At 42.7% G+C, this 13172-nt stretch overlaps 2 protein-coding genes across 6 annotated transcripts; one reads left to right on the top strand and one right to left on the bottom strand.

Annotated features, from left to right (window-relative positions):
- The first annotated feature begins 43 nt into the window (after positions 1–43).
- On the top strand, positions 44–11330 carry PHOSPHO2 (phosphatase, orphan 2). 4 transcript variants are annotated; one of them, XM_026093590.2, is made up of 3 exons: positions 44–211; positions 5639–5760; positions 10012–11330. In XM_026093590.2, exons 2-3 carry the CDS (start codon positions 5751–5753, stop codon positions 10737–10739), a joined length of 738 nt encoding a protein of 245 aa, XP_025949375.1. In that variant the 5' UTR covers positions 44–211; positions 5639–5750; the 3' UTR covers positions 10740–11330. The 4 variants fall into 4 exon arrangements, with proteins under 4 accessions (XP_025949375.1, XP_025949368.1, XP_064370994.1 ...); XM_026093583.2 differs by lacking the exon at positions 44–211 and adding an exon at positions 218–443; XM_064514924.1 differs by lacking the exons at positions 44–211; positions 5639–5760 and adding an exon at positions 7584–8981.
- On the bottom strand, positions 1774–8949 carry LOC112979412 (cilia- and flagella- associated protein 210-like). Of its 2 annotated transcripts, XM_026093571.2 has the most exons (9): positions 8794–8949; positions 7364–7590; positions 6909–7082; positions 6621–6814; positions 5519–5675; positions 4122–4261; positions 3106–3298; positions 2445–2609; positions 1774–2348 (listed from the first exon to the last, which is right to left on the bottom strand). In XM_026093571.2, the coding sequence occupies exons 1-9, from the start codon at positions 8843–8845 to the stop codon at positions 2055–2057; spliced, it is 1596 nt and encodes a 531-aa protein (XP_025949356.2). In that variant the 5' UTR covers positions 8846–8949; the 3' UTR covers positions 1774–2054. The 2 variants fall into 2 exon arrangements, with proteins under 2 accessions (XP_025949356.2, XP_064370989.1); XM_064514919.1 differs by lacking the exon at positions 6909–7082 and having other exon boundaries at positions 8794–8934.
- Positions 11331–13172: the final 1842 nt, after the last annotated feature.

Raw genomic sequence — 13172 nt, forward strand, 5'->3', positions numbered from 1 at the left:
GCTCCTCCCGCCTAGCGGCGGCCGTTGGGAGCGGGGCGGCCGTTGGGGGCGGCGCTCCGCCTCGGCCCGTGGCGGGCAGCCGTCGCCGGCAGCAGGCTGGGCCGGCCCGCAGCGCGCGTTTCCCTACAGCAGGCCCGTACCCGGTGAGAGCTGCCGCTCTGCCCCGCCTCCTTCCTCCACCTCCGCTCCTCCTCCTGCTCCCGCCTCAGCTGTAAGTTTTTCTCCGCCTTGGTCTGCGTCTGCCGCGCGCAGGCAGCCGGTGGCGCGCTCCAGTCTCGCCCGGCTCCGCGGTGGCTGTGTCTCTCGCACTGCGCTCGGCCTGCCTGCCGCGGGGAGTGCTGGAAGCCCCGTCGCCTTCCATGGATGGCCTGGCCTCGAAAGCGAGCCCCTCTGGCTGCTCTCCCAGAGGAGGGCCCTTAGCTTGATGGGAGCTCAATGACTAGGTTAGTTTTTCCAAAAATTCTCCCCACTGCCTGCCCGAGAGCCCTGCAGTAGTTGATTATTGCTCTTGGGAAAGCAGTAAATGCGTCCCACAGCTGGCTGCTTAAAACAAAGTCTGCTTAGTTCACAGGCTGCAACCACGCAAGGGGGGATGCGCCTGCAGGGACCTTGCCTCTGGTGATGGCATGTCTTGCCCGAAGGACTGTGTGTCTATCAAAGCCTGCTGCCGTCAGAAGCCAGGCTCAGGATGCCTGAAATGTGGGCTCCCAAACTTGAAGGCAAACAAGAGACCTATTTTTCAAACTAAAGTATCAGCAAGCGTCTTTTTATGAGATGCTTCTTATTTTTTAGAACTTATATCATTTTCCAGTTTGGCCAAGACAGCCAGCCAGCTCGGGGGGTTGGAACAGGAGGCTGGGTGCAACAGAGCTAAGCTTTTAAGTTCTTTGGACTTTGTTTCCAATAGACCCCAGAATAGGGAGAATATCCTTTTTATATCCCATGATATTTGCTGAAGAAGTCATATGAAATTCTAACTCTGTCCAAGGCAGGAACATGATGGGAAAATTTCAGCAAAGACAATAAGCTTAAAGAGTGAGATGTGTGTGTGATTTTGGTGCTGGAGAGTAAGCCCAGGAGGAGTTCCATGTTGGCTACAGAACTCTGAGAAACAGTTTTAGATCTGGATCCATTTGCCACAGATGGAATGATTGTTAATCTTTTTGAAAGAACAGTCCAACTATGCTGTCTCTTGTTGCCATGCTATTTTTGTAGTAGTTAATCACAGCTATATTTGGACCTATTTTCCTGGTAGGCGACACCTTTTATTAGCTGTGATCAAATCACATTTATCTTTGCACATAATACCATCTGATGACACAGTATGTGATATTTCTTTTACAGAGGTAGTTGCAAAACTCTATAAGAATTGCAGGACCGTAACTATTCTAACTTTTGCAGGTATTTGATTGGGCTTTCTTCTATAGAGTCTGTAAAGTTTCTTTACTGGCAATATCTAACTGGAAAAAGGCTAGTGAAAGAAGTGACTAATATATATGCAGAAAATAATGGACATTCTGTCCTGATAACAAAATAGCATTCTACAGGCTGAAGGATACAGGGGAGAGGTAAGACCCAAAGGGTTTTGAAGTAGACTAGCATTATCTGAGTGCAGCTAGTGTAGAAAAGAATTCCATGCTGATCCTTCATTGGGAATTTGCGTCACATTCGTATGTGGTATGCCTGAAAAGTCTAGGGCACCTTTTCAGTGAATTTTTAAAATAATAAATAATAAAAATGTAAGAGAGAAGAAAAGAGGAAAAAAGAGAGAAGTGGGATGGAATGTGTTACACAGAGGTCAGTTACATATCTCACAGCTCTGTCTCCAGTTTAACAAACTGACTTTCAAAAAATACAAGCTGGTGATTTTTGAGACTGTAGTCAGCTCTCTGGCATTTTTTTCAAATGGGCTTCCAGTTTCATAGCGTATATTCAATATGGATCCCTTATAGTTTTGACTCTTCCCATAAGATTCAAAAAGACATTGAATCTTGTTTTTACCACATGAAAACTACTTATGGCTTTCTTTGGATAGTCTCAATGTTATTTCATGTTTATACTTCTTGAGTTGTAGTACAGATACAACAAGGTGACTGAGTCTCAGCAATATCCTGTCCTTGATAATTAGGTCCTCTTCCTCTGGAAAGTGGCCCATATACAAGTCCTGTTCCTTCTTTGGATGCTTTGAGAAGAGGATAAAGATTATGTGTCGTCTTGGACTCTAATTCAATAACTTGCTTTGCATAGTTCTGAAATGCACGCTCCTTAAAAAGTGCAATAACCTCTCTCTGAGTATCATAGTCCAAGTCTGCTTGTTTTTCCTTCTGTTTTCTTGCCTGCTTTTCAGCCTGGTGAAGAAAAGGGAATAGCAAAGGTTGATGCATAGCATAACAGATAGTTATGCACAGCATAACTACCTGACAGAGTACAGCACTTCTATTTACCATTTGCTGGACCTGAATTTTCTGGACTTCCATATTTTCCTCACGATGTCTTTGTTTCTTGGCTTTTTCCATTGCCAGGTAGATGCGATCTGCTTCCATTAACTCATAAAGTTCTTTTTTACCCTCTGCTTTTTCCTCTTTCTCTCTTTCCACTTTCATCTTCATCTGTATTTTACAAAATACACAAAGTTAACCAAGTAGCTAGCCAGCTAAGTTGGAAATCATGTCTTTCAGCAAAAGCACCCCTGTTTCAGAGCTGTGATGAGCATGGTCACTGTGGTTGGCCAGTGTCCAAGCTCAGGGTTTTCAGCAGAGCTGGTAGATATGCACCCAACATGTGGTAGGAGAGGGACAAACGACCCCAGGAAAGAGTGCCAAGTATGGAGAATGTTCATGCGAATTGCCAATGATCATAGAGCCTTCCACCTCTGACCTGGAGAGAGTATCATCACATATACCACTTATACATTGCTGAAGCAGTTAATCCTGAACCTATATATGGTAAATATGAGAGGTGGGTCTTAGTGAGAACTTGAACATGTGTCTCTCTCCATGAATACTAAAAAGAAGATACTAAAAACTGTTGTGTCTCGTAAAGATATTCAGAAGAAGTTTGGCTATATCATAGTGTATCCTTACCCTCCTTCTCCAAGTTTCTTACCACTGTGGCTCTGTGTTCAGCAATAGATTCAATGTCAGCCTTTTTTTTCAATTCTTTGTCTTTGTGTTCTTTTTCTTGTTCAGCTTCTTTTTTTGCAATCTCTCTAGCAACACGATCATCTTCCATCCTAAATGCCTCATTCATCTGTGCAGCTAGTTGGTTAACAATGGTGTCCTGATGTTCCTGCATTAGCCTGCAGGAGAACATTAACTATCATAACATCTCAGGGTACCCACCTGGCCTACCTGAGGTTTTTCTCCTACCAAAACAAGCAATGCTGCTTCCACTCTTCTCTCTTCTTGTTGCACAGGCCCACCCGCCCAACCTCTTGACATTCTTGCATTCCTCCTGTTCTGTTCTTTAAAAATATCTGATTTGGCAAATAATTGTTACCTATTTTTTGTCAAGCTAGCTTTTTGTTACAATAATACGCTAAATCACTCAGGGAGGAGTCCACTTAGCATCTCGCCATCAGGAGGAACTGATGGGAGTACTTGATGAGAAGAGGTAAGAGAAGGAAGCTATTATATTAGCTCAGTGGTATCTTTATGCTGTTCTCTCACTGTTAAATAAATAAACCATATTTCCTTACAAATACTCCAATGTAATTAATAAAGGTGCCTAGCTGAGAAGTCAGATACAGTCTTTTTTTGATCTGCCTCCGGGAAATATAGCTCATGCTCCAAAACTGCTTTCCACCTGGATCTTAATTGTCTTCAGTTTGTGAGGGGGTGGAGCTTTTGCAGGCCTTATGGAAAATCACTACTTGCAAAGCTGTACACCAGTGTGTTGTACTTCTGCAGATCTGTGCTTTGAAGAATGGAGAGATTCCCCCCCCCCCCCCCCAACTTATTATTGAAGTTGAGAAAGAAATCCCCTTTTCTCCTGAATTTCCTACCTTCTCTGTCAGCAGAATTTATTTGTGGAATAACTGTGATTTGTATTGTGTCATCAGTCTGAAGGAACTGAATATGACTACAGTATAATTTTAAATTATGATCTAACTTTGTACCTACCTTTGCATTTCAGCTTCTTTTTCTTTTCTCAGCTTGGCAATAATTTGCTTTGCTTTAAAATGAGTTCTAATCTGATCATCTTCTTCCTCCTGTTTTTGTTTCTCTGCTGCTTTGATTATTTTCTGGTCAGCTACATGTTCCTGCATAGACAAAATGGTGCTGATATAACAGATGAAGTTTAAGAAATCTGGGCCTTGGGTATCAACTTAAAGGAATCACTCCCTATTCTATCTCTTCATCTCTGTTTCAAAGAAAGAAGAGAAGGGATTCTCAGTACCTCTACTTACTTCTGCTTCCCTGTTCAAGTATGCATGAAGGGGAGATAGGTCTGAGAAAAGAGAAGGAGAGCTGAGCACTGAACACAGCCACTTCCCCAACATGTTATATAAACACATTGATAGGCAGAGGGATAAATGAAGTATGGGCACTGAGGAACAATCCCTGCTCAAACATGAGGGGAATGGAGGATGCAGAGTGAGGACACCAAGGAGTGCTCTTTCATCCTTTGCACACACTGGGTGGGAGTGAATGGGAGTGGATAGGTTGGTCAGTGGGATACATATACTTCTCCGTAGTGCAGGGAAGCAGAAAATGGCGTATAGCACTGCAACGCTATACAGTGTTGTGAGCATTATTCCACACTTCTATTCACTCACAAGCAGGAGAGGGGCAGTTGAGAGGAATGGGAATATGCAGTCCCCACCCACACACACAACTGTCTTGCTCCTGGCCCACCTCATCCAAACTTTTCTCAGTTTAAGAGCTCAATCCAAATACTAGCTGAAGAGGGCTGCTCTAGAGTTTCCTGTGAAAAATACTATCTTTTCCATTCCGGTCAAAACTGTTGTGAGGCGTTGCTGCTTCACCTTTAGCAGGTGCCTTTGCAGGTGAAGAGAGAGGGCAGCAGGTCTTGATAAATTTCCTAACCAGCGCTGATCATAAAGGGAAGACATGTTAAAAAGATACCATCATGTTCACTGACACAGGTTATTCCTTCTTCCAAACGAAGGAAAATGGGCTCAAAACAGAGCAGCTACACGGAACCTAAATCCAGGTGTCAAGTCAAGGAGGATACTCCTTGATGTCTGCAGCAGACTTTTTCATCATAGGCCGGTTAAGGCTCAGGCATCAGTACATCACCCCTTCAGGCAAGAGAAGGGACCTCTCTCCAAGAGGCCTTCCTCAGAAGCAGGGAGGAAAGAGATGGCCTGCGACTGCCAAGGTACGGATATGAGCTCACGTTACCGAAGCAGTCAGCAAGCCTTCCGTTGCCTTCAGGCCGGTTTTGAGGTGTATTTAGGTATATGTTTAGGTATATTTAGGTATATCAAGGCAACTTTCACTCCCCGCAGCCAAAGCAAAACCAGCATTGAACTCTCTGCTTTCCTGTTACTTACATAATGCAGCCTCCGGCGTTCAAGTTTTTCTGCCTGCTCCTTTTCCTTTCCTCTCTGAATTTCCAATTGGTACAACCGAGTCAGTCTCTGAATTTCTTCTCCTTCTCTTTTGTCTTCTAGCTTGGCTAGTTCTGCCTGATGCTCGTGCTCCTTTATTCTGAAACAGAGAAAGGAGTTGAAGAAATGAGCTAGGGACCCCGTAAAGAAGTGAAAAGACAAGGATTCTGTCTGCATGTCTAAAGGTACCTTAACACCAAAGCATCAGTACTTTGAAGTGGATGTGGGTAGCCTGTCAGAGGTCAAAAACAGCAGCAGCATTTTTAAAGGTAGCCCCACATCCTCTGGCCAGAACATAGGTACACAGTATGCACAGTCAGACTGCAGTCTACTGGTAACATATTACTTTTTATCTGGATGACCGATTAACACCACTCTATTCATGACATTCTGGCCTATCTCTGCAGCAGTCTGAGCAACTAGGATTTTCCCAGTAAGTCCCATGATACCTATGTTTTTCCTCATGCACATGCAGGGCAGAGCTTAAACTGGTAGTGTTCTGTACTAAGTTCTGCAGGGATTTATACATTAGACCTGGAGTATGTGAGACTAGACTTTGAGCCCTTCCTCTGCATCAAGGAATTTGATTTCATCTATCACACCTCCTGGGCCAGTCCTGTAAACACCATTGGGGACCCCTCTATGAGATTTCTGGAAAAAAGAAAGAATGGAGGTGGCAGAGAGGCATTCTCTTGGCATCTGGTTATGGCCAAATGGAAAATCTGGTTTAACCTTTTCCTTTTCTGGAAACAAAAGTGAGTTAATATGAATTTTCAGTAACTATTTCTGAATAGTGAGTTGACGAAAAATTAACATTGCCTGCTGGAGGCCATTTTACATGCAGCCTGCTGGCAAGACACTGCATATCACAGCTTTTATCTTTTGTGCAAGATCTTCTTTAGAACTCTAGATCTTTTTTCTAAAACATTGCATTTGTTGTCCAAAAAATTAATAGGTTTCTCTAAAAGCTTTATAGAACATTTTTATGAGAAGAGAGTTTAAATAAAGAATAAAATAGGGTTGCTATTGATTAATTATTACTTACTGTTCCAGCTGATCTCTGCAAAGTGCCTTTTGTTTCATATAACGTTCACATGCCTTTTCCTGCTCTCTGAGAATAGCTTTTTTACGTTCCTGTTCCATTTCTTCTTCCCTCTTTTTATTAACATCTCGCTTTAACTTTTTAAATTCAACTTGAGCATCTCTTTCTTTTAGGACCTTAGTAAGTAGAAGTGCACTCTACAAGAGAATATTTCAAATAATTTGCATGTTCAGAAGTGTTTAAAGAAATTCAATAAAATTTGAAATTAAAAATAGTAAGGTGTCAACAGACATGTAACCCTTTCACTCTTTCATTCTTATAGTATTGATAGGTTCTTGCTTGATCAATAGCCTCTTTCCGTTTTGCTGCTTGGAACTGTGCTTCTTCCAAATCAATTAACCTTCTCTCTTCCTCTTCCTTTTCTGCAGATAGTTTTTTGGCTTTAAGTTTCCTTTGTGCCAGACCCTACAATGCAGATAAAATTTCTTTTTCTTTTTTTGCAGATCATGCTTAAAAACTGAAGATTAAAAATGTATAAAATATTCTGAAGATGATATACTCAATTACTTTTAAAATTTTGAATTTTAGGTTTAATTCAACAATTAAACTATTTAAAAGGAGGTTACTTAAAGTACTTACTAAAAAGCAAAATTTAAACAAAGGGAGTACAGCTAGAAATATTCCCATGAGTGCTTTTGCATGTATGAAAATGACTGCCCCAGTTTACAAATGTATCTTCTACTTACCATAATGGTATTGGGCCAGTCTTTTACAGCTGCCTTGGAGCGTAAGTGCATTTCTTTCCGTTCTTTCCTCTCAGCAAGGATACGTGCTGCTTCTCTAGTTGTACTGCCAAGATTGTCCTGAATCCTTTCCCATTCCGCTTTTGGCAATACAATAACCTGATGAAGATCTACGTCATTTGGAAGAAAACAGCCATCTAGAATATTATTTTCTGCCAAACCATTTAATGCTATGTATAGGGAAGAAAAGATATTGAGGTTACTTGATATCAGAAAATCCTAAATTTAAACTTGTATCTAGATGTTCCTGCATAGTAATGATACTAAGTTATAACAGTTACTTTCCCTATCCCAGTGCCCTAGAGCTAGGACAGAGTATCTACATCTGCACACTAAACATGGCTGGGGTATGTACCTGGGCTGTGCCACACCATTGTCTGAGTGATCCAACTGTTTGCATGTCCCCTTAACTGTTTGCCTGTATGTATGTATGTAGCTTGTGGTAACTAACACTTTTGAGACAGTGTTTGGGTGTGATTCCGAGGATAGCAGGGACCAGGGAGCATTCCCAAAGGGAAAAGGGAATATTGGTGAAGCCATTCTGCTGGGGGCGTGGAGGGGGTCAGCCAGAGCAGACTGCAGTATGGGCACAGGCTGTGCCTTACCACCCTTGTCCTGGGCTCCTCATATTTACTAGAATGTGTGCATGTGCATGCACATGTGCATGCATGAGTGTAGGTTTTCTAGGTGATAAATATTAAGTTTTGTGAAATGTCCTTCAAACTGGTCATCAGTACTTTCAAAGAAATTGAATTTTGAACAAAAAGACATTCTCATAGAAGTTCTTGTTCGTCTGATTTGCAGCAGATTAACATATCTAAAACATTAGGAGGATTTCACTTATAGTGATGCTTGTGCTAAAATCAAAATCTGTTTTTTAGATGCAGTTATTAATCTATTTGTCTTATTTGGGGACGGTGCCTGATCTTCTGCTTCTTTCCAAGATGAAGGTGGCCTTGCCAAAAGTAAACATATGTAGCAGCAACTAGCATATTGTTACAATTCTGTTCCTTGTAGCTTCTGAATTATCAGACACCTCCTTCTTTTCTGACTTCCAGGCGTTTTATGATAGCGTGACTCCACTGATTTCAGGTTAGCTCTTCCTAGTTACATTTCAGGGAGAAATAGGCATTAAAATTCTTGTCTGCAGCTGGGGCAACGGGAGGGAGATTTGAGAGGGAGCACCTTGCCGGGTGTTGCTTCCTATTGCCCCCCGCTTTTGTTTGGGTTTGCACTTGCTTCTCTAGGGCAGCCACCCTGGACACGGGCGAGGGGCGCCCGAGGCCGCCCGCCGCGGCCCCGCTCCCGCCCGGTGCTCCGCGGGACCTTTACTCTTCGCCGCGCCTCCCGCCCGCCCGGGGAGCCCCACTCACGGGCCAGCTCCCGCCGCCGCCCGCGCGGGGGCCCAGGCCGAGCCGCCGCCATGGCCGCCAACCGCGGCGCCGTGTGTACGCGCCGTTGCCGGGCGACCGGGCGGTGCGGGGTCACGTGATGGGCCGGCCACGAGGCAGGCGGCGGGCGGCGCTTGCGCGGGGGAAGCCGGAAGCGAAGGGCCGTTGAGGTGGGCTGGGGCGGAGCGCGGCCGTTGAGCGAAGGCGCGCGCCCCGAGGGCGGTAGCGGCCGGCTTTTCCCGCCGGCAGCGCCCCGCCTCTCCCCGGCTTTTCGGTCCGTAGCGGCCGCCCGGCCCAGCCCCTCGGTCCTTCCCGCTGCCTCCGTCGCCGGTGCCCCCCGCGGGGGCCGCCTTGCTTTTCCCCTCCAGGTTGGGCCGTTGGGCTTGCGGCGGTCGCGTTGCTGCCCCGTGCTCGGAGTGCGTGTGCTCCTGTGCTGCGCTGCGCGGCCTGCGGGCGTGGGCGGCGCCCCGGGGCGGAGGGAGGGCCGTGCTCGAGGCTGTGGCAGCAGATGTGCTCCAGGAGAACGGCGTTAGATACCGGGGGAAGGGAGGGGGTCTCCTGCCCCAAGGCTTCCAGAGCCCGGAAAGGGGTTGTAGGTACCGCACTTGCAGAATCGCCGGAAACCAGATCCGGCAATGGCAGTGTTTGTTTCTGTTGTTGGCTTTTCTTTTGATTCGGTGTGTCCCGTGTTCATAAACAGTTTGGATTCAGCTGCTCAGTGCTATTTGCCTCTCCAAATATCTCTTAAGGTTTTCAGCATCCAAATATCTCTTAGGTTGTTTGACAAACTGGATTCTCAGCCCAGCTGGGAATCCCCGTTCTGTTGCACTGGCAGGTGATTATGGAGAAACTGAGAATCGTCAGTCAAACCAATAACATATGAGGAAGGGAAGAGTGATTCTGCGTCAGTAAATATTAATAACTGCGCAGTGTGCATCTAGATACATCTAGATTGTCTATTTTAAACAGAGCTAGAGTTAGAACTTTGACCTTTACAGATTGTTTTCTTTAGCTTCAGCACGACTTTTCCCACAGCTGTAGTAGCCATAAATAGTTTACTGTGTTTAGATTTTGTCCTAACTCCTTATTTTCTTGCAGAGTTTTTCCTCTCCTGAGTACAAGATCAGGATAGGAATTCAGTACTTTTGCTTATATAAATATTTCTCCTTTTTGTTTGTGTTTTGAAAACTTTTCTGACAGCTATGAAATTTCTGTTGGTTTTTGATTTTGACCATACGATCATAGATGAAAACAGTGATACCTGGATTGTGAAATGTGCTCCTGAGAAAAAGCTTCCTAATGAATTAAGAAACTCCTATCGACCAGGACACTGGACAGAATATATGGGTAGAGTCTTTGCCTACTTGGGGGACAATGGCGTCAAAGAAGATGAGATGAAAAGAACTATGACAACAATTCCATTCACTGCGGGGATGGTAGATCTTCTAGGCTTTATTGGCAAGAACAAAGAGTTCTTTGACTGCATAATTATTTCAGATTCTAATACAGTATTTATTGACTGGATTTTAAAAGCTGCTGACTTTCATAAGGTGTTTGATGAAGTGTTTACAAACCCTGCAGCATATACCAATACTGGCTATCTTACTGTACAGAATTTTCACACTCACCATTGTGCAAAGTGCCCTAAAAACCTTTGTAAAAGGGAAGTGTTAAAAGAATTTCTAGATAAACAATTGGAGCAAGGAGTAGGTTATACACAAATTGTGTATATAGGTGATGGTGGGAATGATCTATGTCCAATAACTTTATTGAAGAAGGATGATACTGCTATGCCTAGGCAGGGATATACTTTAGAGAAGAAGATTTCTCAGCTCTCCCAAGATCTCAGTCCTTTGGAGTGTTCTGTTCTGGTTTGGTCATCAGGTATAGAAATAATGTCTTACTTCAAGCTGCTTCTAAAGGAATAATTCAAATGATAAAAGGAAACAAATATTGTTATATTTGATCTTCCTATAACTGCATGCACATAAAAACACAAAACTGTAAAGTTGGGATGTTATTATCTGGACCTGTGTTTTTTTTCTTTTAAATACAACGTAAAATTGTTTATTTTCAATTTTGACAACAGAAGGGAAATGATGTTAAAATGGCTTTCTAACAAACTATGTATTTCAATATAAATGGAGAAGGGTGGCTGCAAGGAGGATTGACCATAATTCATAATCTTTTTTTAATTATTATTTTCTGAGCCTTTATCAACGGCATAACTGACCTCTCTTCACATGCTTATGAGAAGACGTAGGACTAGGGCTCAAAAGAATGAAATTCTTTACTTGTAAATTGTTAGGTGCCAGGAACAAGGTTCTGGGACTGTTGGTTTTGTATACTTCTTTAATCAGGATAAATGTTTAATGTGTAAATTATCTAGCATGCTTGTAATCTTGTTTGATCTGAAGATGCATTTATATTTTAATATACTAAATATTTTACCAAACAGAATTACTTTTTAATGGTTTATATTAAAGGCAATAAAAGGTACTGTCACTGACAAAAGCAAAGTGCATGATTTGTGTAATGTATTCTGCTGGCCTTTGTGTCTTCAGGTCCTGTATTTGTGAGGACTTGGAAACAGTGAATACAAATACAGGCGTCAGCCTCAGAAATCTTTGGATAACACCTTCACTTATTTTATCAGTCTGACTTCTGTTCTTGAGAACAGTAAGAATTTTGCTCTTCTGTCTGAAGAAAATTCTCCCATTCTCCTGACTATCACCATAACAGTTGCTGTTGCCACTCCGTGCAGAGCTAGAACTGATCTTCCCTGTAGACATCTGGGAGTCAGCAAGGTGCTTTGTTTCTTCCTGCTGGGTTTCTGCTTAATGCACAGGCCCAAAGATTGGGGGATTTGTATGCATTTTTACCCTACTCTCACCTCTTCATTGTTATCAGTATAAGAGTATAATCCTCTCTCACAGGCTAGGAGGGAACATCTCTGCCCATTTGAAGTTTTTAATGGATTTTTTCTGTCTTTAAAGGAATCATATGTGAATGTGGACTCTGCTTTACCACTTGCAGTGATTTAGGTAATGCATATAGAGATACTAGAAATGTCTCATTAAAGTTAAATCAGGTATTTTCATGCCAAATTTTTGCCTTCTTATAGTCTCACAAAAGGTCCAAAATGATGATGTACTCTCCTATTGATTTGATGTGTTTTAAGTTTACTGCCTTAATAGCTGAGAAATTAGTCCAACTTTTGCAGCACTTACGGTTACAGATGCCTGAGGTGGAGCTGCCTGTGATTGCTGTAACTGTCTTCCTCTGTGTTTTTGGTGCAGTGATGTTCTGATTTTCATCATATGCATTTGATGTTGTCACTACCATCTTTGACTCAGCTGATTATTTTTAGGGGTAATGGTTCTCTCTTGTTTTGATGCTGATGCTATATGAATGAAGATTTCCTTTAAAAACTTCCTTGTAAAGGTTCGGTTTCCAGTCCTACTTTAACTTCTTATAGAAGATTGCTTGAGTAGTCTGTTGTTTAAGGTATAGAGACTAATATAATTGAGTTTTTGGATGCATTAATTTAAGAATGGATATTTGCTAGTCTGAGATCTTTATATTAGAGCTCCTACCCTATTATCTTTTACAAGTGCCCAAAGACAGCATCTGAAGAATTGGTTGGGTCTCCAGTTGTGACAGTTTTAAGTTGACTTGCAAGTCATACAAAAGAGTGGTAGTGGCAGTAGCATAGTATGCCATTTTGTATAGTTAGTTTTGTTTGGGGGGGGGGGGGGAAGTCTCCTTCCTTCCAGATGTGCTGCTTAGTGTTCCAGATACTGTGCCAGTCTCTTCTGTCCTTTTCAGAACTTAATTGTGGGGCAGCTTGCTTTTAGTTTGTCCACGGATCTTGGTTACTGCTTGAAAACAAGCAAACAGAAAAAAGCTACTATATGAATAATAATTCAGCTTTTTCTTCCACTTAGGAAGTTTTAGGTTAGGTTTTAAGTTTTAAGATTAGGTTAACTAATGCTCTTTGACCCTTAAGAACCCTACCCAGTAGTTTGGTGAATTACTGAATCATTGAGTAAGAAATTATCTTCACTCTCTTCCCTCTCAAAGAGAGCAATTTTTTGTGTTTTGAACAAAGTACTGAAGCAGGAGATGAGACTAGATTAAGCAAACTGTTTGAAAGGCTAGCAATTATGGTCTAATCACTTTAAGCATAGGGTGGAGCTAATGCTATTTGGTGGGGCAATGCACGTGTTGGAGACAGAGAAATTTGTTTCCTTCCAGTAAGTAAGCCATTATGTAGTTGATGCTAGTAGTTGATAGTTTGGGGTTTTTATTCTCTCCTAAAAAAAGCAAGATTACTTTTCTACAGGTTTGCATTACCACCA

This window comes from Dromaius novaehollandiae, chromosome 7 (genome assembly GCF_036370855.1).
Source record: "Dromaius novaehollandiae isolate bDroNov1 chromosome 7, bDroNov1.hap1, whole genome shotgun sequence".
Classification (NCBI taxonomy): Eukaryota; Metazoa; Chordata; class Aves; order Casuariiformes; family Dromaiidae; genus Dromaius; species Dromaius novaehollandiae.

Coding starts and splice junctions, on each gene's coding strand:
- LOC112979412 (XM_026093571.2), bottom strand. CDS start 8,845: ATGGCGGCGGCTCGGCCTGGGCCCCCGCGCGGGCGGCGGCGGGAGCTG. Junction 6,815..6,908: donor AAAGAGTGAAAGGGTTACAT/GTCTGTTGACAC, acceptor ATTCTCTTGTAG/AGTGCACTTCTACTTACTAA. Junction 5,676..6,620: donor TGCAGAGATCAGCTGGAACA/GTAAGTAATAAT, acceptor TCTCTGTTTCAG/AATAAAGGAGCACGAGCATC.